Raw genomic sequence first — 26,134 nt, 5'->3', positions numbered from 1 at the left:
TCTAAACTAAAAATCAAATTTAAACTAAATCTAAATATGTTTGTAAAAGTAAATCTAAATATGTAAAAGCCAAATGATGTGTGTGTGTGACTAGTCAGATACCTCTCAGTATTTGCTGAAGAGGAAAGTCCCATGACAGTTTATGTCACTCCATGCGAACCAGAGAGGAAACTATTGCAGCAAGTGATAGGGTGAGCAGCCATTTGCTGCAATAGATGTGTGAATGGACAGCTAACAAGAGTTGAAGCCTTGACGTGCGTTACTGCTCACATTGGCAAACCATGTGCTAATTCAACCACTTGTGAGACTTGATTCTACATGTTATTATTAATAGTATGCAAATGCCTTCACCTCCTATACTTAATATATTCCAGCTTTGTGCCATGTTATGAGTCATTCTGATCTATTCACTTTTCAGTTTTCATGGTGGAAGTGGTGGAATATATATATATGAGTAACAGGGCTTTACAGCTCCAGCAGATCGTAACCAGAGAGCACTGTGCTTATTGCTTCTCGGAGCGCACAACAAGCTCTAACTCTTAGGAGGGTGTTTAACTTGAAACTGTTCTTTGATAAATGTATTGTTCTTTATTTGCTGGGGGCATTGCAGGGAAATCACTGGAATAAAGTTTCTAACCAAAGTTGTCACTATAATGAATATGTTGTGTTGTAGGCGCCTCTGTTCAGCTCTGTCCACTTACCAGTTTCATTTTCATTGCAGTTAAACATTCACATTCATACATGTCCCGGGAGACACTGGCCTTTTCAGTTCAGGTATGTTAATTGTTCCAGGATTTCCACTCATTGTACAGGACTGGCTGCACTCAATTGTTACTTTCACTTCACTCCTTGGAATTTTTCATCGCATGGCGCTGGCATTACAGAAATAAATTGCACTCTTTACTTCCTTGTGGAATGGACTGCTACAGGTAAAAACAAGCCATCAGCACTGCCAGAACTGCAAATAGAAAAAAAGATAGAATAAAAATAGTAATGATACATTGTGATTTTCATTCTTTATAGTAACAGCAGGAAATAAGATATTTTTTAAAAACAATCAAATAAAAAACTGTTGGAGACTTACCTAAGATATAGGCAGGCTGAGGTGCTGGAGGGAACTATGTGCCCAAAATGACATGGGAAAAGGCTTGAGGTGTCAGACCAGGTACAATTTCCAGTGTGGGGCGTAATTTCAGATGCAAAGCGTTGAAAAATTATTGATTTGGTGCAGATCACTATAAAATAGTCAATGAGCAATTGTGGCCTTAATCTAAAGGTATGATTTCTCACCCTGGCTTGTGTGAGGGTTTCCTCCAAACACTCCCAACTACTACAGGCAGGTTAATTGGCTCTGATAAAACTGATCCTTGGATGTGTGAATGTAAAAAATTGAGATTGTGACAAAACTTAGATTTAAAGCTCTGTTTGGGAAGGGACTGATGCGAGAATGATGTATAATCTCTGTAAAAGCAGCGCAGAAATAGTTTCAGCCATGTTGTCAATAAAAGGATGATGATAACAATATAGGTGTCTACTCCCACAGTGTTTCCAAGTATAACCATCGAAAAAAGGTAAGAGATAAGGTCACACTGGGCGATTTGGCGGCAGATTTAGTCGCCTCGGTGACTAATCGCCTCAATCTCCCCAAATCGCTTTACCTCTGTCTTGCGCCGGACTAAAATTGAAAATCGCCTACGGCATGGCACACGCCGCGCTTCGTATTCCAAAAGTCTTCTGAAGTTTCCTAAATCTCCCCAAATCGGCCCAGTGTTACCCTTTACCCAAGAAGCACCCAAACTGTGACACCCAGATGATTATTGTCTTAAGCATCTGCACCGGCATGACTCACCCCGCACCTTTCACAATAAAGTTTGGAGTCTAGATATTGTACCAAATGAGCAAATAAAAATAATTTGAAATAACACATTTCAACCAACTCATTAAATGGAATTATATGAACCTGTTTGATTTTGTTGTGATGAATCTGATGCACGAGCAGCTACTCTGATCGATCTGAAACTCTTACCATTAAAAACCACAATTTGTATGCTTGCTTATGTGGGAAGCATTTGAACAAATACACATAGACAGAAATATTGGGGTACACTACACCATGCCACATACAGTGCTTGTTAACGCACACCAATAAAACATAGGTTTATCTTATGATGTAGCCACTATACCAGGCGCGTCCCCAACCTTTCTTATGGCCCGTGGGACCAAAAAAAGAAAGGCATTTTTTTTTCAAGGACCGGGGTGAGGTCCGGGGACGGGTGACGGGGCCGAGCGTAGCGGGCGTTTAAGGAAGGTTAGCAAGTGGAGTAAGAGGGCGTCGTCCGACCAATTTGGTGAAATCCTCGAGCAACCACGTTCATTGTTAGGCGCCCAGTTCAGGACTGTCCGCTGCCCGGTTTCTTGGACCGGGCATGCCGGTGGTTGGGACCCACTGCCACTATACAATTGTGTCCTTTAGAGCATGCTATCCAACAGTAGGACAAACAAGCCCAGATGTGTGCCCTCCACAAAGTTCCAATTCCATTACACCATTATTAACATAATACTGTACATCTAGTGTTCGCTGCAGTGTTAACGGGTTGATTGACAGAATTCACTAACTAGTGCAACCACTGCACCATTATCTGCTTTATGTATGTTTCCTAAGCCTCTCTGTATGTCAGTTGATTACATGGCCTGCTCAAACGTGCCCATATAAACAGCAGATTTTATCTTCAGCTCCTCACAACAGTGTTCATATTTCAAATTTTTGTGCGTCTCAGAATAAGGTTTTGTTTACGTAAATTTACAGCTGCGAAACACATTCAAGCTGTGTGTGTATCCTTCATAGATTCTAATTAAAAGTGCCCACAAAGTGACCAAACTATCATTAAAGGTAGTAAATAGGCAGTCTAAGATCATTTAGTTTTGCGTGGGCGACCCCCAAACACAAGCCTTTTGCGATAGGAACAACTACAATTTTAGCTACTGAATACTTTTCCATAGAAGAGGGGAGGATGATGGACGTTCGGTACAAATATGGCTCACATCAGTTCACACACAGTGATTTTTTTCTTACAAGAACATATGGACTGTTGTTAAGGGTGTTTGTTGCTATAGCAAGCCAAATGATAAACTTGCACCTAAATTCCCCTGGCATATCTGGGCTAATTCGCTGCACTTGAACTACACAACCTCTCCCGTATCTGCCCTATGCTGTGGTAATTTGTAACCGTCTTCACACATTAAACTTAAGGCAGTTAAGCAAGATCTGTGACCAATTAAACCAAACAAACTTCAGTTAACCAACATTCGCCACCGGGAGGCGCACGGCTTGGCACGATTATATGGCAAGGAAAAACATTAGCTGGTTTTACCTTGGACTAGTTTGCTTACATTCAAAACCAGCCTGGCCTTTTCAATAGCTTAGCCCCAATTGGCTAGGCAAAACCGCCAAACCTGTCAACCCTGCCATCAGCGTCTTGACCGGGAGTCAGCAGTATGCTAGGGCCACGCGCAGGCACTAAGTATACAGGTGGGATATTAACCCTGACAGACGTGTGGCAGGAAAGTGCCATAAGTAAGCTATGGTTGCACCATTTTTGAAAAAAAAATACAGCCTTCCAAGTATATTTTAGATATTTCCAGTCGATAACATTTGGCACGTCAAGCCTATACTGGCCAGGTAGGCAACCCTACATTAAAGACAGACATGCCTGACCTGTGGCCCCCCAAACTTTGCTATTTTAGATCTTTAGAACCCCCAGGTAAGCAATCGGCATGCGGATGCTGGAGTTTGCAGTTGTAGCAACAGATGGTTGGACATCCCATTCTCTTCTACATAACACATAAAATGCCCTGTGTTGCTTTAATCAGCATTATTTTTCCATGAGGCGTTGGCGTCGATACTGACAGCACAGGGGCGCACAGTTGAATGAGGGACAGGGCGCACCAGTGATGGACGGACAGGGGGAAGTGCATGGAGGGACAGGGGCAACAGTGATTGGAGGAAACTCAGGGCGATGGTTGATTACAGGAAACACAGGAGCGGCGGTATATGCCCAAGGACAAATCTTGGACATACAGTGGGTGCCACTGAAAATCACCATTCTAGCCCTTTTATTTGGACGATTAAACCTTTATCAACACATTTCTCTATCCTCGAGTACATGGATTACTGGATGACTGTATTTAACAAAATTATTATTTGTTTTTTTTTTTAACTCCGCAACCAAAACATTTTTTAAAAAGTGTGCCACACAACAGTGAACCCGTGAACAAGGACTTCAACAAACGCCATATCTCTTTATTTCTGTTTGCTGGTTATCTAGACTACATGAAGCCAGTTTTAGCAAGAAGTCTGTTCTTCCTCAGCTTCGGACAATCGCGATGGCGTCTGCCCCGTTATGATGTTTTCAAGAGTCAGAGCCAGCAGTGCAGAGAATATAAACAATTACTGAATACGGACATCTTCCTGACGTGAATGTTCCGTGAGACTGCACCCCAGGGCAACTCTGGCTGGGGCCTCGGTATAATGGAAAGTCATGTACGTCGCATCTACAGGATTGAGTAGTAAATTTGTCATTTCTCTGGTCAGTTCTAACATTCAGTGTACCGTTTGGAAGTTAGCATGGAAGTGATGTTCCTTGGTCAGTGACCCTGACAACCAGGCAGAAATTCAATTAGAGTCTAAAATAGGCATCGTATAGGCATTAACAATTGCAGAAAAAATCATTTGAAGTATTTCAGACCAGGTTGACAAAGTGCTCTAGAATATGCTGCCCATTTCACGATCCTATTAAAGTTATTTAAAGGTTAACTTCCCCTTTCCAAAAGACTGTCTGGCTACAGTTTCCAGTAGCCAGAGTATAGTGAGAACTATTCCTTCCATTTCCTGATCTGATGGGAATCTCGAACAATCTGAATGGAACCAGTGCACAATGCATCCCTGTTTGGTTTGCAGGAATTAAAGGGGAACTTACAGCTCTATACTTTTTGTTAAAGACGTTGATATTCTGCTTTAAACCACTGGGGGCATTTCCTGTTCTGACTATTTCATCTTCTATTTTTCAGCGGTGTCACTGCGTGCTCAGTCTGAACTCAGTAAGTGACTTTAACTTTTTTTTTTTTCCTTTTGGGGGGCGTTTTGTTTGGGGGCTTTTTTTCTTTTTTTGGTTTTGTTTTTTTATTTTTTTTTTTTTTTTTTTTTTTTTAAAAAAAAACTTTTCTCCGCCTCCCAAGTGGGTGTTTTTTTCCCTTTAACTCTCTCTTACTAACAGCGATGACAGCACTTGCTGTGGAGCAACCTCGCCCTGTGACTGGATCTGTATGCATTAACCTCTTTCTTTTGCCAGGCAATTAGCATCGGACAGTAGTTGGGATCCCACCCCCGTCAATGGACTACCATCCTGCTCCCTCCAACTTAGAAGTTCGTTCTTGTGATAGAAACTTAATAGTTCGGGACCCCGTGGCCATTGCCTCAGAATCAGCTGGACAGTGGCCCCCTGATGGTGAGTGTCACACATAAAGGGGAAAACGTTCATGAATGTAAAATCCAACCTGTGCACACGCTAGTCAAACTGCTGTCCGTGGGTTGTATTGCGAGCTTTAAAAACTGGGATCAGGTGGAGGGGCCACGATAAAGCGCTCCAGTTCATAGTGCTGATTTGTTCCCTGGAGTACCCCTAGAACATAGCAGCGTTGACCGTATACCCCAATAGATTTCTATATATCTGTAACCTTGTTATGAGCTAAGGGGACCCAGTCTGAAGGTCAGATTAGGGGGAGACTTTTGGAGTGAGGTGATTACTTTGTGCCCTGGGTACCCCTTGGAACTGTAAAGCAGGGTAGACTGTTACCCCTAATGTTTCTAATATTCGTGTAACCTTGTTATGAGCTAAGGCGGGCCCAGTCTGAAGGCCAGCAGGGTCGACTGTTACCCCAATGTTTCTATATATCTGTAACCTTTGTTCCAGTCATTTTAATTGTGGCTCTGCCTTGCCTGTATTTCATATCACCATGCTTTACAATGGACTTGCCATAATCTGGTTGTGCTCTCGTTTGGGCTGACTGGTTTTCTGTTTCACAGCCAGTTCCTGGGCCTGTTGGGGGCAGAAGTGTCGGGTGATGCAGCGCAGCACTAATGCAGCATCTGTTGTTCCAACTTCAGTTCGAAAACCAGTTCCTCAGCAGTGCAGGTCTGACACATAAGCCGAGTAGATGTTCTTATTTTAATATTCAGATGGTGGCGAGGTATGATTAGGGGCGGTTATGTTAGAGAAATGACGGGGTTGCAGGGACAGGGTTTAGAGTCTAGATCAGGGTTCATTAAATGTCTGTACCAGTTACAGGCCTCTCTTCTCTCATATTTCCAGTGGCAGCTTTGTCTTTTCAGCAACTTTAAGGTTGATCCCGAGCAAATGTATGATGTGACTGTCCAGCACCTGCCCAGGCTGGTAACTCCGACCTTAGGAACAGTAAAGAGATGTCTATCATTGTACCAGGTAAGTCGTGTTTCCAGTCTCACTGGTTAGTTCTCATTACTACCTGTTTCCTACTAAAAAAAGCCTTGGACTTTATTTTATAGGTTCTGTATAAGTGACAAGTCCCTGCCGTTGCTTATCGTAAAGCCTCCTTTCCCATAGTCTTTTGGAAGATGTTCGCTAGGGCAACCCTAGAAAATAAATTCAGATACCAGCACCCCCTGAGAATAGACTGCATGGACCTGAAGTTCATTAAGATCTGCCTTATATTGATCTAATGCCTTGTGTTTTGCAGGGTGCAGAGACAAAAGGATGAGTAAAACGAAGACTTGTTGCCAGCACGGTATGTTCTTCAGTTCTCTGTCTACCTTGAAAGTGAAGATAAATGTAAAAAATCCAGTGGGGCCAGTTACTTAAACATTAGCTCAGTGGGGGGGGGGGTCAAGCCTGTTAGTAGTAAAGAAGATGTGTGCGTGTCTATGTCGATTTTGATCTACCAGTAGACTACAAGCTGGTAAGTAGATCACAGCTTCAGAGCACTGTCAGCCCTTTCTGGTACTTTACATTATTATTTGGCTGGGATGATCCATCTGTATCACTCCATCTGTATGTGGAGATAGGGAGGTGATAAATGGGATTTGGTCTGAGCCTTAGCATTGCTCTGGCCACTATGGATCTGCTGGGGCAGAGCAAGACATTTTAAAGTCAGCAGATTAATATTATGGCTCAATATTGGGATTTACACACCTGGTATGTGTACCCACCACAAACAAGAAAACACGCCAAAAGACCAAAATGGTGGCCAAACAGTTACCTTTCTTATTCTTTTCATCCTCTGAAAGAAGATTTCCCAGCCTCCTATTATTTGGACTGCCACCTCGTCCCAGAGATGCTTCGTGGTCTGCCTATTGTGATATGCCATCATGTTGGTCATATATAGAGCTGGCCGTTTCCTCTAACAGATCAATCAGCCTGTCTGTATCAAAACTATTCTTTAAAAAAGGCATTTTTTCTAGCGTGTTTTCTCGGCCTGTTTCTCTCGACGTTTTTTGTTGACACTATGGGTGCGACCTTTTGTACCGATATGACGCATCGTTTTTCCGTAGGGGTAACGTGGCGTCCATGACGACAGCGTATTTCCATGTTATCGCGGGCGACTAATCGTTGTGTGTGCTTCTAGGGGATTTCTGTGCTTCTCTATGAACAAGCTATTTCTAACAAATCACTTCAAAAAGGGTCTCTCTGCGTTTTACAGCTACTTGCGATCTCAAATCATGCTGTGTGCATAATAGCTTGGAGATTTGCATCTGCCTGCGTGTTCTGACAAAATGAACGACTTGTTGCCAGAACTCGCTTTTAAAAGTCGCAGTCGACCTTATCGCCCAGTGTGCTCTTACCCTTAAGGGACGCAAGATTCGTGTCAAGCATTAATACACTCCATCTCAAGCAGGACTGTCTCTAACCACCAAACCCTATCCTATTTCGATAGAAGGGTGGATAGTACCCCGTTGCATTCTGGTCCTGTTTCTCTGAAGCCAGGGATGTTATTTATGTTTTAAATAAAGAACATTCAGAAAAAGTAAGCTTTGATGTCCTCCCAACTTTACCAAATGTTAGGCACCCCCAAGTGAATGTATTTACTTACCTGAAAACCCCAGGACCGGTGCTCCTATTAGCAGAAAACTGCATCAGCCTGGGGTTTTTCTAGTGAGCATCACTGAGCACTCTCCTCGGGCTTCTTCTTTATTCAAGTTTCCTGGGGGAAGATGCAAGCACAGTAGAATGAAAAAGCCGACTTTATAGTCTTTTCACTCTAATGCGCATGCGCAGCCGCCACGAAGAAGAAGAGAATTGCTCCGTGGTGCTTGCTGAAATAACCCCGGGCCGGGTGCAGTTTTCTGCTGATAGGAAGCACCGGCCTGGGGTTTCAGGTAAGTAAATACATTCACTTGGGGGTACCTAACCTTTGGCACCTCCAAGTGCGAAACGACAAATCCCAGTTTGTTTTGGTAGAACCGTTCATCATATGCCTCTCCATAAAGCTTCATGGGATCACTTCCAGAACTAAAATCCCTTATGGAAGAATATTTAATATTTCCACACCTATATACAAAGAATTAAAGGCATAACTTCAAGAGGATTTTGCAAAAGGGTTCATTTGCCCATCATCTTCTCCTGCAGGTGCTCTAAAAAATTTTTAAGAAAAGAGACGGGTCCTTGAGACCCTGTATAAACTACAGGGAATTAAATTGCATGGCTATTAAAAATCATCATCCGCTCCCTCTTATTCCCCAGCTGAGCACAGCTTAAATCTTTACTAAAGATGGGGGTCACTGACCCCCATCTAAAAAACATGGCTCTGTAAGGCTACCACATTTATTGTTATTGCCTATTCTTTCTTACTCAAACTCAAAAAGAGCAGGCACTTCCAAAGACCTTGTATTACACTTTATGTATTGTTTTTTTTGTACATTTCTTTTGTAGTTTATGAAGTGAATCTGTCTCCCACCATAACATATTGACAGGGTGATACATCTAGATGTGCCACATTAAAGGAACCTGTGTGTAGGCCATGTGGGTTTCTTACGTGTATGGGGATAAAACGTTTCTCAAAGTCCTCAATTTTCTTGAGACAAATTGGCAACCGTCTCGTAAAATAGTGTCTAATGTAGGGTCAGTTTTCAGTATAGTTAGTTCTTTTTTTACAATGTTCAAAATCTCCCAAGTATTGGGGACTATACTGTATGTCAAAATACATGATACAGAGTTGGATTTAGAATTAGAAAAAGAGTTTTCTCCTAATTTGTTCGATTCTTGAATTAACTTCAATATTAGGGATGCACCGAATCCAGGATTCGGTTCGGGATCGGCCTTTTTCAGCAGGATTCGGATTCGGCCGAATCCTTCTGTCCGGCCGAACCGAATCCTAATTTGCATATGCAAATTAGGGGCGGGGAGGGAAATTGCGTTGACTTTTTGTCAGAAAACAAGGAAGTAAAAAATGTTTTCCCCTTCCCACCCCTAATTGCATATGCAAATTAGGGTTCGGATTCGGTTCGGTATTCGGCCCCGAATCCTTCGTGAAGGATTCGGGGGTTCGGCCGAAAACCCAAAAAGTGGATTCGGTGCCATCCCATTTCAATATAGAGTACCAGATGGCGTCTAACCTGCCTATTGCTCAATGATGTCATATTAAGAGATCTGTGGTGTTCCATTTTGCCTCATTTATGACACTGAAGTATACTTAACATTGATTGGCTCTATTTGTTTTAAATATGCTTGTGGGAAGTGTGAGTACTTAGCGTAAGTATCTGAATTATATGAAACGCGTAAGGCTGTATCCCTGTGCATCGAAAAAGTTTGCCTGGAGGATTGGTCTTTAGAAGTGCCTGCTCTTTTTTTCTACACGGTGGTCCGCGTCCCTTAGTTGAAGTTCAGTGCGGTGCACCTGGACCTGGACCTCTTCTCACAACTGGTGAGTTCTACCGAGACCAGAGAATTTTCTATATATATATTTTACTACTATCAACTAATGTTCATTGTTCGTTTCTGTTCGTTTCTATTCAGACCCTCTCCAATTCATATTCCAGTCTCTTATTCAAATCAATGTAGGTTGCTATGGTAATATGGACTCTAGCAACCAGATGCTGAATAAAAAGCTAAATAACTTAAAAACCACAAATAATAAAAAATGAAAACCAATTTTTTTTTTGTTTTTTTTTTAAGCTGCGGTGGACGGATATGGGATGGGATGTGTGGAATATTGGAAAGCATAATGTACCTTCAGTATCTTGTCTGGGGGTCTTACTGTAGCACTCTCCTGCGTTGCCATAGTTCCTTTCCCCCTGCACCTAGCTACCATCACATTTTCATATAATATATATATATATATATATATATATATATATATATATATATATATATATATATATATATATATATATATATATAATGCATGTGTGTGTAATTTTTTTTTTATTTTAAAAAAAAAAGGCTGAAGGAGCAGCCGAAACATCAGTATGTGCCAAATAAAAATATACAAATTCTTAATAAGACCTGAGGTGTGTGGTTTTTTTTTTGATCATATATTTTTGGAACCCTTTGAAAACTGCACCCAGGCATCTGAATCACTTATTTTTTGAGAGTGCCGATATTCCTATTTTGTATATATACACAGAATATTATATTTTCCTTTCCCCAGGAGACTGCTGGGATCCCAACATTAGTGCGGAGAGCGACGGCGACGACCTCATTGTGAGTTTCGACACCAGGAGTGACAGTTGCGACTACAGGATTCTAGTTCAAGAACACTTTCATAGTTTCACTTAGAAGTCCAGAATATCCTATAACTTTACATCCCGGTAAGTGCAAAGGTACGAACACACCACTCAGCAGTTAACATTTAGCATAAGCGTTGCTCCTTGCTGAGTAGAAATGATGGCTCTCACCATGGGATTAAAAAGGAGATTGAATTTATGTTGTGCCAGGCCCTTACTTATGTGCAGTTCACGGCTTTCTGTGGCCCACTTAGTGTAAGGTTTGCTCTGTTCTTTGCTGATAGGATGGGAGCCTACCCGATGCCGCCTGTGTGATTACAGTGTAATATCAGCAGACAAAATTGCCCAGTAATCTCCCTATGTCTAGATTATAGGCTGATTTGGGGGAAGATTTATCAAGGGTCGAATTGAAAATTAAAATTTTCGCGTTTTTTATGGTCAAAACTTTCAAATTCAACCAGGGAATTATTCAAATTCGATTCGAGTTTTTTTAAAAAAATCCGAATTCGATTTTCGAGATTTATCATACCCTGGACCTTTAAGAACTCGAATTTGACTGTTCGCCACCTAAAACCTACCGAATTGCTGTTTAAGTCAATGGGAGAGGGATCAATTCTGCAGTTGTTTGCAGCCTTCCTGACATTCGAGTTTTTTCAATTCCATTCAAATTCGATTTGAGTTTTCGGGTCGATTCTATTCACCCGAGTTTTAAAAATTTGATTTTATTAATAAATTTAGTTTGGTCGAGTTCATGGCAGTTTATGGGTGTTTTAAAAAACTCACATGAATTCGAAATTCGACCCTTGATAAATGTGCCTCTTAGTGTTGGTAGGCAGGCTTCTCATTGGAGCATCCTTTTGCATTGAGCTGCTTACTTAATGCAGTGGGAGGGTTTTATAGAAGTTTTGTGTCCACTTGTATTTCTTTATTGCGTAGTCTTTTTCATTAGGAGTCATTTAGGAAGACCCCCAAAAGAAGTACTCTTGCAAGATCGCGCTCCTCAGTGCTCAAGAAAAGAGCATGTGTGCCTGGGGTCTTGCTGGGAAAATAGAAAATCGGTCAAGCACCCTGAACGCATGCAGTGCTTTATTCATGGGGGCGGCTACAGGTCTCTTGTGCTCCAAAATGGAAGGCGCCCTGCACTCCACATTGTAAATGCCGTGGTTAACAGTTCTGATTCTGGTTTGTTTTTACAGGATAATTGCTCCGAGCCTATGAATCATACCTTCAGGGGCCTGGCAGCTGACCCCCTCTGCTGGTATTTTATCCAGGTGAAGTATCCAGTTGTCTGGTATGGCCAGGGGGCAGGGCTCAGCCCACAAGCCATCAATAGAGGTGTTCAGTAGGCACTATTTGCACTAAATGTGTGAGCTTACATTGCATCTACCATGGCTTTCATGCTTTCTAACAGTGACTCGTTCTCGTTTTAGGTATGGGCTGTTCTGCCAACCTGTAAGACTGACTGTATCCGTTATAATCACATGCCGCAATGTAGCACAACCTCACCCCGTAAGTGAGAAACCCCAGTTATCTGCATATAGACTTCTTACCTGCAGCCATGCTCTGTTAAACGGCATGGAATTCTGTGCCATAAAGCAAGACTAGAGTGCTGTTTGCAATCTCAGGAGACAGTAACAGTCACAGTAACAAATATGGTCACAAGAATGGCAGATATAAGTGGAGGATTTATGTCCCCTATATGTAAAACCTGCCACAGGACCTTTTCTCTTTCATATCAAGGTTACTAATACTTAACAGTGAATTGGAGATGTTGTTTCGGGTTAGACTAATCTTGTTTATAAATGTGTCTCAACAGCACCGGTGTCCAACAAGCGGTTGCGCTTGTTCTTCATACCGGCAGCTTTTATCATCCTCCTTGCGCCCATCTTAATCATTTGCCTAGATGATTCAAAGAGTAAGTTCCATGGGTTGTTCTCTCTCTTTCAGTCTCTGATATCGCTATGGGGGGCAGCTAGGGAGAGCAAATGATTCTTTAGAGAGCTTGTGATTCTTTGCACTAATTCTCTCTTTATAAATCTAATTTTTAATGAGAAATATTTGAACTGAGTTTAAATTGGGTCTTTCTTAGGGGAAAAAAAACAATAGTCATAGTCACTGCACTTGCAGACGTGAATGACCCCTAGGGTGTGACATATCTGAACCAAGGATCTTTAGTTCTCCTTTAAATACAGCCTAAGGCATCCATAAGGCAGTGGGTTAGCGGGCATGTAGTATTTGCTACCAAGACAGGGAAATTAAATATTTACTAATACTGTATTCTTTTTTCTTTTTACAGCAGAAGATTCTAAGCCAGGTAAGTCCAGGGCATTTTTTTGCTGTGTTGATGGTTTATGGTTAATTACTATGCTACCTAACCTAACAATATTTAATTACCTGCTGAAAACAAAGGAGTTGAGCTGTCACAGTACAGCAGCATGAATCACCTGGTTGTAACAAGAAACAAACTCTGATGGAGAAGCAGTGTTGTATAACATGATAACGTCATAAGATAATATTCTATAGTCTCCGTTTTATGCATTTTTATTGCTATGAACAATCCCTTTTGATTTATTATCTCTCTGCTCTTCCAGCTCCGGACCTAATACAACCGGGAGTAAAGAAGGTTTGGCTGGTGTATTCTGCAGACAGTCGCCGGTACTTGGACGTGGTAATCAAGTTTGCGGATTTCCTGCGGGACGCTTGGGGAATGGAGGTCGTGCTGGACCGTTGTCAAGTTAATAACATCGGACTGGCCGGTGCCGCAACATGGCTGAACCATCAGAAGGCTGAGATCGAGAAAGTGAACGGGACTATTTTGCTTCTGTGTTCTCGGGGGACACAAGAGAAATGGCTAGCCAGGCAAAATTATGAAGGGAACAAAGTGGCGCTGAGAGAAAACAGGCATTTATTTTCCCTTGACCAGGGTGACCTCTTCTCCCTCACCCTCAACTTTATCATCCCGGACTTTGAAATGAATATACAAGAGCGTTATGTGGTGGCTTATTTCAGCGATTTGAGCAGCATTGACAACATCCCCTCTCTATTTAAAATGTGCCCCCAGTACTGCATCCCGCAAGACCTACAAGATGTGTTCTTTAGGATTCATAGGATAGAACAGTGCCGTCCTGGAGTTAAGGTCACCGCTCCACAGCAGCAAACCAAAAGTTATGACTTCTTGATGCAAGCCTTGAACAAGTGCAAGGTCTGGCAGGACGAGCATCCCGATTGGTTCCAGAAACAGTGTTTGCCCAATGATGGAGTGGAATCTGACCATGAAGATGAAGATATTAGCGAAGGTCTTACGCAGCAGCTTAAACCACTTGTGCACATTCCCAATTGTTCAATCTCTATGATGAACCCTGTCATTGCTAAGCCACTCTCTACCATGGTAACCGACCCTATTATTGCAGAAGGGCCTTCAAGCCTCCTGGTCCAGCCTCACCTGCATGAAGGGGGCTCAAGTGTGCAAACATGGCAGCCTATCCTAATGGATGGACAAATCTGTAGACAGGATCTCCACTTGAGCCCTCCGCAAGATGACAGCGTATCTGTTGGAGAACATTACTCTTCTCCGCTCTCAGACCAGGGTTACCTCTCATTGGATCTGCTGAGAGAGGAGCATATGAAACTTTTAATGCAGCTGCCCCAGAGTGACCTCCTAGAGATTCCAGAGGAGGAAGACTACTTGAGGCTGGAGCAAGTGAAGCATTCTGAGCAGCCAGACCAGGGATACATCACCTGGGACTCAATGAGTAGTCTGGACAGGGAATCTTTGATGGCAGCCCAAGTTAAACTGCTGCAGCAGAGTGGAGTCTTGGAATGATGCAGTCAAGTGAGGCCACGCACTGTTTGTGATTACATGTGCACTTGTATGTGTGTATATTATATACTCCTAACATTTTATTAAGCGTAAACGTATGATGAAAGTTGCCTTCCAGATGCAGCAGGGACGGGATTGGTAAAAGATTTGCCACACTTTAAGCAACTGTTGCTTGACCACAAATCCCAAAAATGCTTTTAAGAATACAACCGCTTTTTAAGAATACGGTTGTATCCTTAAAACGATATTTCTCAATTAAATCTTTCCAACCTTGTCCACCCCTGTTACATAAATCATGGATATCCTCAGCTTGCTTCCCCTTCCACTCCCTTTATTATGCCCTAGGTAACTTGTCCTCAAACCAGCCGAGCCTCTCCTCAAAGCGGCTGTAGGGCTTCCATGAGAAACACACGAGTCCTGTTCCAAAATTTAACGCCACTTTAATCAATGACAATAGATTACAATCACTTAATAGGAGGTAAATATATATATATATGATAACTGTAAATACATTTTCTTAGCGACTTCAGAGCTGTACAGTGTAAATAAAAATACTTTCTGCCACCCGCTCCAAACTGCTCATCCTTAAAATAAACTTCAAATCTCGCAGATACAAAGGAATATGAATTTCCTTACTCATTTATCACTAGAAACGAATATCTTTACGTCACATTTAGAGCTGCTACAAAACTGCGGGAGCCCATTAACTTACCCCGCAAAGTTGTTTCATAGCTGCGGTTAGAAGTTTGGCCAGCAGAGGTTGTTTAAAGCCCAGAATAAATAGTTTTTCTCCCCCTTTAACAGTAAAAGGGGTTGACAATCTTTTTGCCTCCTGCGCGAACAGGCAGCCCTGTATTTATTAAGCAGTGTCTTAATCTGGCAGTTTTGCTTTTAAACTAGCACCTATAGGGGTAACAGGTTGTAGCAAATTCACTGCAGAAGCATGTTGTACCCCTGAAATCGGGAATCAGTGTGTAGACATGAGTATATAACGTGCTACCCGTCAGTTTTATAGTATATTTATTTAGTATAAAAATAAGAATTGCTTTATGCACACAGGAGAGGCATGGGAAACCTGCAGCTCTTGAACTATAAGTCCCAGCATCCCCTATAAGCAGAAGGCCACTCTGTTTAGTAAGAAACAGCCAGTGCTAAGAACCACACACAGTTACCTTTTCTGTATTACATGTCACATGACATAAACATACATGCACTATACAGGCTTTGTTTAACCAGACACAGGTTATCTGCAGTAGGACGTCCCGGTAGGTAGGTTATCGTATCTCCCTGATGTATGGTAGAGTTCAGGTGTAACAAATGCAATCAGGAAACCTGAAGGGCAGCCCTTGGGTGGCTTTACCTGGTTGATAACTTGGCAAGATTGTGGATATTGGGAGTGGGAAAGGTCCAGAAGGGACAGCCCTTGTACAGAAGAGTAATGGAGGATTGTATGAAGCACCACAGACAAGGAACCAGTCCATAAAGTCCATTGGGCAAGCAGGAGCCAGTGAGATAGCGCTTGAACCATGCTTGAGGGGACGAGGTAGACTGTAGTACTGTTCCCATGACCATCTCAAAGGGATGGGGAGAGGCTTTGTCCTGGTGCAGTAGAAGATCCGTAGCTTTGGTGACTTTATGGGACATCAGCTTGTAGATTTTATGGTGATAACCCCCCCGGGTAAACAGTGTGCAGGTGACACCAGTCCAGTGCACACGAAATGGTCAGGAAAAAGTTCACCTTAAATATCCCAGATGAAAGTAGTTGTTTTTTATGTAAGCTCACACAATATAGGCAGTTAAGAAAGTGTTTCAAACTGAAAATGAATAAAGCCGAGCGCTGATAAGTCAGAAAACTGACCCCTGCAGCTCTGCTTCCAAAAGAGCCCCCTAATGCAGGGCAGCACTGGGTTCTATTGTGGTATATAGAGTGATTGTGCCACACACTCATAAACAGCAAGTCTTTATCAAACCCAACTGCAAGGGTCAGTTTCTGAACCCCAGGACCAAGCACAACTCATTCACCAATGGCCATAGGTGTTCTCCATTGTCCATAATCAACCAACTATCTAAGGCCAACTGGAGGTCCGTCTATTGATCTTTCAGTCAATGAAGAAAGCTTTAGTCAGTTGAACCAATATGGCACTGTTTATAGGGAACATAAACCTTCCATTGGAATCTCACAGCAGATCTATTGCACTTCCCTTTAGGCTCCATCTGACCTTTCTATACCTGCCATAGTCACAAACTATTATCCTAATGCTACTATAGGCACCATCTATCCTACTATACCTTCTATCCCACAGTCACACTCCCTTCCCAGAGACTATTATCCCACTGTTACTATAGACACCATCTCTCCCTACTATACCTGCTATCCCACAGTCACACTCCCTTCCCAGAGACTATTATCCACTGTTACTATAGGCACCATCTCTCCCTACTATACCTGCTATCCCACAGTCACACTCCCTTCCCAGAGACTATTATCCACTGTTACTATAGACACCATCTCTCCCTACTATACCTGCTATCCCACAGTCACACTCCCTTCCCAGAGACTATTATCCACTGTTACTATAGGCACCATCTCTCCCTACTATACCTGCTATCCCACAGTCACACTCCCTTCCCAGAGACTATTATCCCACTGTTACTATAGGCACCATCTCTCCCTACTATACCTGCTATCCCACAGTCACACCCCCCTTCCCAGAGACTATTATCCACTGTTACTATAGACACCATCTCTCCCTACTATACCTGCTATCCCACAGTCACACTCCCTTTCCAAAGACTACAATTCTATGTAAATGCAGAGTACATGTAACCTACACAAAAATCACTCATCCAGCATCTTGCTCATAATTAGAGCAAAGTTACAATGCCAGCACCCACATAGATGCAGTCACTTGATAAATTGTTGCATCTGCTGAACGCAGATTTTTTTCCCTGCCACCCACATACATTTCTTACTCACCCATTTAAATACAATTATATTTGTGCCTTACTTGTCAGTATAGAGTCTATTCCCTGCCCCCATCTGGCCCAGATACAAGATGAGGAGGAAACCAAAACTGTCAGTTGTTATTTGTTCAAATGGTTGTGTGCCTGTATATGTAGGATTTTATTCTAGAGATGTATAGAAATGTGCCCCCAGAACATCCCTTCTCTGTATATTTGTATTTATACATATGAGAGGAGGTGCCATATTGATTCCCTTAGACAGTACAGTATGAGGGTATAGCTTATTGTGTGCCCAGAACATTCCTTCTGTGTATATTTGTATTTATACATATGGGAGGAGGAGATGCCATATTGATTCCCTTAGACAGTACAGTATGAGGGTATAGCTTATTGTGTGCCCAGAACATTCCTTCTCTGTATATTTGTATTTATACATATGGGAGGAGGGAGGTGCCATATTGATTCCCTTAGACAGTACAGTATGAGGGTATAGCTTACTGTGTGCCCACAACATTCCTTCTCTGTATATTTGTATTTATACATATGGGAGGAGGTGCCATATTGATTCCCTTAGACAGTACAGTATGAGGTATAGCTTATTGTGTGCCCAGAACATTCCTTCTCTGTATATTTGTATTTATACATATGGGAGGAGGAGGAGGTGCCATATTGATTCCCTTAGACAGTACAGTATGAGGGTATAGCTTATTGTGTGCCCAGAACATTCCTTCTGTGTATATTTGTATTTATACATATGGGAGGAGGAGGTGCCATATTGATTCCCTTAGACAGTACAGTATGGGAGTATAGCTTATTGTGTGCCCAGAACATTCCTTCTCTGTATATTTGTATTTATACATATGGGAGGAGGGAGGTGCCATATTGATTCCCTTAGACAGTACAGTATGAGGGTATAGCTTATTGTGTGCCCAGAACATTCCTTCTCTGTATATTTGTATTTATACATATGGGAGGAGGGAGGTGCCATATTGATTCCCTTAGACAGTACAGTATGAGGGTATAGCTTATTGTGTGCCCAGAACATTCCTTCTCTGTATATTTGTATTTATACATATGGGAGGAGGGAGGTGCCATATTGATTCCCTTAGACAGTACAGTATGAGGGTATAGCTTATTTTCCCACCTTAATTCATTTGTATCCTTTTTGAATGCTGGGCATTCTCCACCAATGGATAAGCAAAGCCGAGATACATGGGAATTTGCGAATACTTGGAAATTGGATTTCCTATTGATTGCCTCTGGGTTGCTGAAAGCTGGGAATATTTATGTTAGCACATAGCTTTGCACAGCAACCTTCTGAGTGGGATTCCAGCTTTCAGTGAATTGCAGTTTCCAGCAACTGACCTAAAGCTATGACACCCAAACAGAGGGATGCTGGGTAATCCCATAATTCTTCATCATTGCCTTAAACTACATACCAGGGCTGGGTAGATCTTTATGGAAGGTGACAGCAATTTCTCACTAAATAAATTTTCAGCCGATGGTAGGCAGTCGGTAAAATGACCAACAGGTGGTGCTGTTGTTTCAAATTCATTATCCATATCAAAACTGTTTGCAGCATGCGTCTAAATACTATGTGTGCAGCATGCGTCTAAATAAAGCGCAGTTGAGCCATGCATGAATGTAAAGATCAGATTATAAAGGTTATGAGGTGGCAACTCCCACACAAACTAAATAACTTCAGTGCCCTTTTGGGTGGGTGCACTAGTACCATTTTAAGGGAATTTGGCAGTTCAGAACATTATTGTCTTGGTGTAGCATTGTTTCTTTTTTAGATGGTGTTACTTGACCTTTTTTGAACCAAACCCAGATTAAATCTAAGGATTTACCCTCAGGACCCAAGAGTTGGTACAGAATAAACCCAATTACTATTGTCTAGTCGAGAAAGGAATGCAGCTGTATCAAAGAGGATCATGGGGGCCCACCATAAGCCACACATAGCATGGAGACCTCAAAGTGCCTGGTGCATAAAGGGTTAAATAGTTATTGATTATTGTTAGCTCTTTCACTCCCATGACTAAATATGTGGAACCTATCTTGTGCAATTGATCCAACCTTGTGACACGAGGCCACCAGTATTGCACCTGTATCTAGAATCTCCGCCATAAAGGAAGGTGGGACTGCTGCTAGAGACAAATACTTTAGTACCAGACAATACACTTCCTCACGCAAGCACAAACAGCGACATTGATGTCATAGTTCACATTGGCAATTGCTTTTTATGATGATGACCAGGATCCCTGTAAGAATGATTCTATACCATACAGAATTATTTAAAGGGCTAGTCACCACACTTTCAATAGTATTTTTAAAAAATATCAAAATAGATTTTAGGAAGTCAGAACCAACACCATTTGGAAGCTGAACTCCATTTCTTAAAACAACCTGTTTCCAGCTTGGGGAAACTCTTTGAACTTGACCATTTTCTACCCATGGTCCATTTCAGGTCTTTTTGGATAACTTCCCTGTAAATATCGGCACATACACACTGAAGTCCTGCTGAGCTTTGTGCCTCTAAGGCAGTAGTTTCCAAACTCTGGGGTTGTCCCCACGGTGAGGGCTGGAAATAGTGGTGAGGGGGGAAAGTATGAACATTTAGGGTACGAACTGTAGAATATTGCCATTTGCTTTCCAATTTACACAAAAAATCCCACCTGGAAGGTAAGTTAGGGTGAGATTAATGGTGAATATGTATTTGGTGCCCAAGATATTTTTGGAACTATGGCTGCATGGCTGATACAGTGATATTTTTCTATATCTGTACCCATTTCACTGGCTAAATGAGACTTTGACCTATGGTTCAACCTTCCAGGAGGACCCTGACTGAACATCAGACCTTTAAGAGGGGCCCTAAAAAAAGTTGGTCCTTCAAGGAAGACCTTGACTGAATGTTAAACTTGAGCAAAAGTTGGATCTTCAAGTGGAGTCCTGACTAAAAGTTAGACCATCTAAGGGTGACCCTGACAAAAGGCCAAACCTTTAATGGGGGCCGTAACCAAAGTTTGGACCTGCTGGAATTTCAAGAGGGACCCTGAGTGAACCTTGGACTTTCAAGGAATACCCTGATCAATGGCTGGAACTACAAGGGGGCCTGGCCAAAGGTTTGACCTTCGAGGGTGGGAATGAAAAGGAAAAGGTTTAGCAACCACTAATATAGGGTGAATTTCAGGTTGAAATCTGGTTGTGACCCATGTTGGAATACCATGGTCTTCTACAGATGGAGCTGTGATGATCCTCAGGTCTGTGAGGCAACAGCCAGTGTGTTGACATAGGCATGAGGTCCCATATCATTTTCGGACACACAATGACTGAACTGTCCAGGAGGCCGGTCAGAATGCTCAGGACCTGGGGATCTTATAAGACAGCACAGCTCCAGCACTTCTAGCCAATGGCAGCCCAAGAAGAAGATGTTTTTTAGCATGAAAACTGAGATAGGTTGACGAGCTGGACCCAACATGAAAAAGCACCGTAGGGCAAGAAGAGGAGCGTCAACAAGAGTACCAAAAAGAAAACGCAAGAAAAGACGACAGCAGCCTGGTGGGGCTACAGCGTCCAGCTCAAATAGCCAAAGCACTGGAGAGACTAAAGCCACAAAATACACCACAAGTAGGGGATAACGCATAAAAGGGGAGTAGGGCAGCTTTTCTTCCAACATGAGCTCCAACAGGGCATAGCTGTCGAGTAGGTCCAGACAGGAAGCCACAAAGTATCCAGTTGCTCTTTGGTGCAGCCAGCCTCGAGGATCAGCACTGAGGGAACGGACTAGTGTCCATAGTAATGGTACAGAGAGAGAAACTGTGAGTCTAAACCCAGTGCACCCAAGGGGAACTCCAGCTTCAATCTGGTCTAGTATGGGAGTGCAAAGTATCAGAGCCACTTTTGGGAGTAAATGCAATTGAGGTAAATTAGCCAAGCCAGGTGGCTGTAAGCAAATTGACCCTTCCTGTGTGGTTTCACTTGCCCATATCCAGAGGGTTTTAAGTGAACCCTGTCTAGCTCTTTGGCCTCTGCTGTTTTTGGAGTAAAATATACCCCATCCAGCTACCACTACTAGGTCAGTGGCTATCCAAGAGCACCAGTATAGGTCTGTACCAGGTAAAGGTCAAGTAAAGCCCCTTGTGCCAGCAGTAGAATTACAGAGAGCATCTTATAGCAGCCACGTAGGGCACAAACTTCGCCCCCCCTTGTGGCACCCTCCCTGGGCTCCCATGAGGGAATTCCCCAGCCGTCATCCCCAGAGTTGAGGTGGACGAAGAGGGCCAAGGAGGGGGTTACAGGAAGGGGGAGAGTGGGGGAAGCAGCGTGCCGGATGAAAGACCCAAGGGTAGGAAGGAAAGACTATGGGGCATGCATTAAGGGATTTGGCAGATTGTGGAAATACAATTGGGCACTGAATTTAGAGGGATAAATAGTGGGAACTGCTACAAAAGTGCTGGAGGTCATAAGGCGCCAACTTGGGTAAATTAAATAAGTACAGGAGGGGGTAATAAATAAGGGCACAAACACCTATGAATGAATCCACTAACCTGGGGTAATGGGTAGCAGGACCAGGGGACCTATATGGAGGACATTTGTATGGCTCTCTGCGAATGTGAATGTTAGCTATGGATGGTTGCTGGTAGAAGTAGTGGGAATTTTGACTGTAAACTGGGGTCCAGTCAGACTCGGCATGACCCGCAGAGATGGCTTCTGGTTATACCACAGGGTCTGATGGATCCTATAAAGCTAGGTGAGACTCACACACATTCCAGTCCATTTAGAGTAAGTGTGGCTCCAAACTGAGGCTGGAGGTCCATTAGAGATGGCTTGTAGATAGGAGTAGGGGCTAGGTTTACTCAAAGGCATGCTGGAGGCGCAGTCAGGCTAGGTGTGACTCACTTGGATGGCTTCTGGTGGTACCACAAAAAAATTGTTCCTTAAAAGGGGTTGTTCACCTTTGAGTTCAGTTTTAGTATGATGTATGGTGGAGGTGCAGTCAGGCTAGATGTGGACTCACATGGGTGGATTTTGGTGGTCCCACTAAACATCAGTTTGCCAAGTGAGGGATACTGGAGGTTCTGCCAGGGCTAGATGTGACTCATTTGGATGTTGAAGCTCCAGTTAGGAGTGAAATTGAGACGGAGGTCTGAGTAGGTGAGAAGGGACTTCCAGGGTTGGAAGCTGATGTCCAGCCAAGGAAGGTGTGACCCCCCCCCAAGGAAAGGATGCTGGTGGTCCTGCAGCTTTAGATGTTCCTCAGAGGAAGAGATGCTGGAGGCACTGGATTAGGTACATATGACACTTAGGTATGGATCCATCCAGGGGAGAGTTCAATGGCAGCAATGAATTTATACAGGTAGGTCTGACCGTGGTAGGTATGACTCCAGTATGGATGTTCTACTTGCACTGGAGGGGTCGGTGGTATGACTCCTGCCTGACAGCTCCCCAGAATCGGCTGCCTGTGGGTGTGACTCCCTGGTATATCTGCACTGGAAGCGACTAAGAGCATGCGAGATGGAGGCACTGACACTGGCTGGGGTCCCCTGGGGTGGCTGCTTGGGAATCCCAGTGCCGGTCGTTCTCCAATGCCGATAAGTATTACAGCAGCGCCGCGCAGCCAAGCGCAATCTCTCAGGCAGCTACCAGAGACCATCAGCCACCGCCTCCTGCCTGCGGGGAATGCCGGAGGTTTGGCGTGGGCGGACGTGGGACTGAAGCGATGGAGCGAGCCATGGGGGAAGCAGGAGACATAGTGTTCATGGGCAAGCGCCGGAGCCATTAAGCCAAAACCATTTGCCCCTGGTCCCATATTTGGTGTCTTTAATGACCTCAGTTAATTACCTGACATTTCCTTCCTCATACACGTATCAGGCTCACGACATCTGCCAGCAGTTCGGTCACACTGAGGCTGTGTGTGTTGTGTGGACCGGAACTGAGTCGAGGAGGCCTCTGCCTGCTTCTCTGTGGGTAATGGCTAACCTCTGCATTGTTGTCACTGTGAGGAGACTCAGGGTGCCTGTGAGACTGAGGGTGCCTTGCCTCGACTGCTGGTAAATGGGAAGACTAGGAGCACGTTGAGCTTGTGTATGTGCGCAGGAGAGCGACTGCAGGGTGAGTGTGCTTGTGTATGTGCATGAGATGCAGGGTGAGTGTGCTTTGTTATGTGCGAGAGAGAGGGTGAGTGCTGCTTGTGTATATGCCCGAGAGAGAGGCGATGCAGTGTGCTTGCGTATGTTACGACGAGAGGAGTGAGTTGTGCTTGGTTATGTTGCGAGAGAGAGGGTGAGTGTGCTTGTGTATGTGCGAGAGACGAGGGTGAGTGTGCTTGTGTATGTGCGGAGCAGAGAGGTGTGAGCTGTGCTCTCTGTATGTCGCGAGAGAGAGGGTGAGTGTCCTGTTTGTATGCTGCGGACCGAGAGAGAGTGAGTGTGCTTGTGTATGTCGAGGAGAGGCATCGAGTGTGCTTTTGTGTATGTGCGCAGAGAGGGTGCATGTGGCTTGTGTTATGATTAAGAGAGGTGGAGTGTGCTTGTGATTTAGAGGAGGCCGTCGAGTGTGCTTTGTGTATGTGCCGAGAGAAGGGAGTTTTGCTTGCTGTATGTCGCGAGAGAGGGTGAGTGCTGTGTATGTTAGAGAGAGGGTGCAGTGTGCTTTGTGTATTGGCAGAGAGAGAGGGTGCAGTGTGCTTGTGTATGTGCGAGAGAAGCGCTGAGTGTGCTTGTGTATGCTGCGAAGAGAGGAATGGTGTGCCTTCTGTCATGTGCGACGAGAGGGTGAGTGTGCTGGTGTATGTCTAGACGACGAGGAGTGAGTCGTTTGCTTGTGTATGCCTAGAGACGAGGGTAAGTGTGCTTGTTGGCTATGTTAGCAGCAGAGGCCGTGAGTGTGCCTTGCTGTACCGTGTGCGACGAGAGAGGCTGCAGTGTGCTGTGTATTGTGCGAGAGACAGGTGGTGTGCTTGCTGTATCGTGCGCAAGAGAAGGCTGAGTGTGCTTGGTGTATGTGCCGCCGCAGAGAAGGTGAGTGTGCCTTTGTGTATGTGCCGAGAGAGACGGCCGTGAGTGGGCTTGTGTATGTGCCGGAGAGAAGGGTGCAGTGCTGCTGTGTAATGTGCGAGCAGAGAGGGTTTCGAGTGTGCTTGTGTATTGTGCCGAGAAGAGGAATGAGTGTCTTCCGTGTATGTGCGAGAGAGGGTTGAGTGCTTGTGTATGTTAAGAGAGAGGGTGAGTGTGCTTGGTGTAGGTGCGAGAGAGAGGGTGAGTGTGCTTGTCGTAGGTGCGGACGAGAGGCGTGAGTGTGCTTGTGTCAGGTGCGGCGAGAGAGAGGTGAGTGTGCTTTGTGCTAGGTGCTCGGGCAGAGCACGGGTGAGTTGCTTGTGTAGGTGCGCGGACGAGAGGTGAGTGCTGCTGTGTACGTGCCGGCTGAGAGAGGGTGAGTGCCTTGTGTAGCCGTGCGACGAGAGAGAGTACCTGACGTGTGCTTGTTGCTATGCCGAAAGAGACCGAGCGGTGAGTGTGCTTGTGTAGCGTCGACGAGAGCAGGGTGGAGGTGCTTGTGTAGTGCGCGGAGAGAGGTGAGTGTGCTTGTGTAGGTGCCGGACGAACAGAAGGGTGAGTGTGCTGTGCTAGGGTGCGAGGAAGAGAGGTGTGAGTGTGCTTTGCTGTAGTGCGGCAGAGAGGTGAGCTGCTGCTCTGTGTAGGTGCGAGACGAGCAGGTGAGTGTGCTGGTAGCGTGCGACGAGACGAGGGTGAGTGTGCTTTTTCGTAGGTGCGAGACGAGAGCGGTGACGTGTGCTTGCTGTAGCGTGCCGAGACGAGCAGGTTGAATGTGCTGTGAGGTGCCGAGAGAGAGGCGTGAGTGGTGCTTGTGTAGCGTGCGAGCAGAGAGAGGCCCGTGAGGTGCTTGTGTGATGTGGGAGAGAGGTGAGTGCTGCTTCGTGCTATGTGCGAGAGAGAGGCGTCAGTTGCTTGCTATGTGCAGAGAGAGATAGTTGCTTTGATGTGCGACGAGAGCGTGAGTGCCTTGTGTCTAATTTAGAGAGAGCGGTGAGTGTGCCTGTGTAGGTCCTGAGAGACGAGGCGTGAGTGTGCTTGTGTAGCAGTGCCGGAGAGAGGGTGAGCTGTGGCTTTGTCTGTAGTGCGGGGACGAGAGGAGCGTGAGTGGACTTGCTTGCTAGGTGCGGGAGAGAGGCGCTGAGTGTGCTTGTGTAGGTGCTGGAGAGAAGGGTGAGGTGCTTGCTGATAGGTGCTGGCGACGAGCAGGGTGAGTGTGCTTGTGTAGGTGCGAGAGACCGAGGGTGAGTGTGCTTGTCGTAGGTGGCGGCGAGACTGAGGGCGAGTGCTGCTTGTGCTAGGTGCGAGAGAGGGCGCGAGTGTGCCTTGTGTAGCGGTGCGGCGAAAGGGCTGCAGCTGCTGCGTTGTGTAGGTGCAGGAGAGAGGCGTGAGTGTGTAGGTGCAGGAGAGAGGGTGAGTGTGCTTGTTAGCGTTGCCGCAGAGAGAGGGTGAGTGTCGTGTGTAGGTGCGAGGAGAGAGCTGAGTGTGCTTGTGTCAGGGCTGCGGAGAGGAGGGCGAGGTGGCTTGCTGAGCATCTCTCTTCTT

General features: G+C 44.5%; 2 protein-coding genes and 1 pseudogene across 3 annotated transcripts in view; 1 reads left to right on the top strand and 2 right to left on the bottom strand.

Annotated features, from left to right (window-relative positions):
- LOC121400959 (interleukin-17 receptor A-like) overlaps positions 1-15,186 on the top strand; it is a 100,244-nt gene extending 85,058 nt beyond the window's left edge. The window contains exons 2-6 of one of the 2 annotated variants that reach the window (XM_041585311.1): positions 11,950-12,024; positions 12,184-12,262; positions 12,570-12,668; positions 13,050-13,067; positions 13,345-15,186. In XM_041585311.1, the coding sequence (XP_041441245.1) occupies positions 11,968-12,024; positions 12,184-12,262; positions 12,570-12,668; positions 13,050-13,067; positions 13,345-14,576 (1,485 nt within the window). In that variant the 5' untranslated portion in view covers positions 11,950-11,967 and the 3' untranslated portion in view covers positions 14,577-15,186. Of the gene's footprint in view, positions 1-11,422; positions 12,025-12,183; positions 12,263-12,569; positions 12,669-13,049; positions 13,068-13,344 lie in introns of those variants that run through there. The other variant, XM_041585310.1, reaches the window with a different exon arrangement.
- Positions 1-26,134, bottom strand: part of LOC121400960 (golgin subfamily A member 6-like protein 22) — a 183,053-nt gene that overhangs the window by 108,184 nt on the left and 48,735 nt on the right. The gene's annotated exons all lie outside the window — the stretch shown is intronic.
- On the bottom strand, positions 20,689-23,316 carry LOC121401116 (annotated as a pseudogene).

Source organism: Xenopus laevis, chromosome 3L (genome assembly GCF_017654675.1).
Source record: "Xenopus laevis strain J_2021 chromosome 3L, Xenopus_laevis_v10.1, whole genome shotgun sequence".
Taxonomy (NCBI): domain Eukaryota; kingdom Metazoa; phylum Chordata; class Amphibia; order Anura; family Pipidae; genus Xenopus; species Xenopus laevis.
The sequence above is the reverse complement of the archived record's forward strand: the minus strand, read 5'-3'. Positions and strand labels throughout refer to the sequence as shown.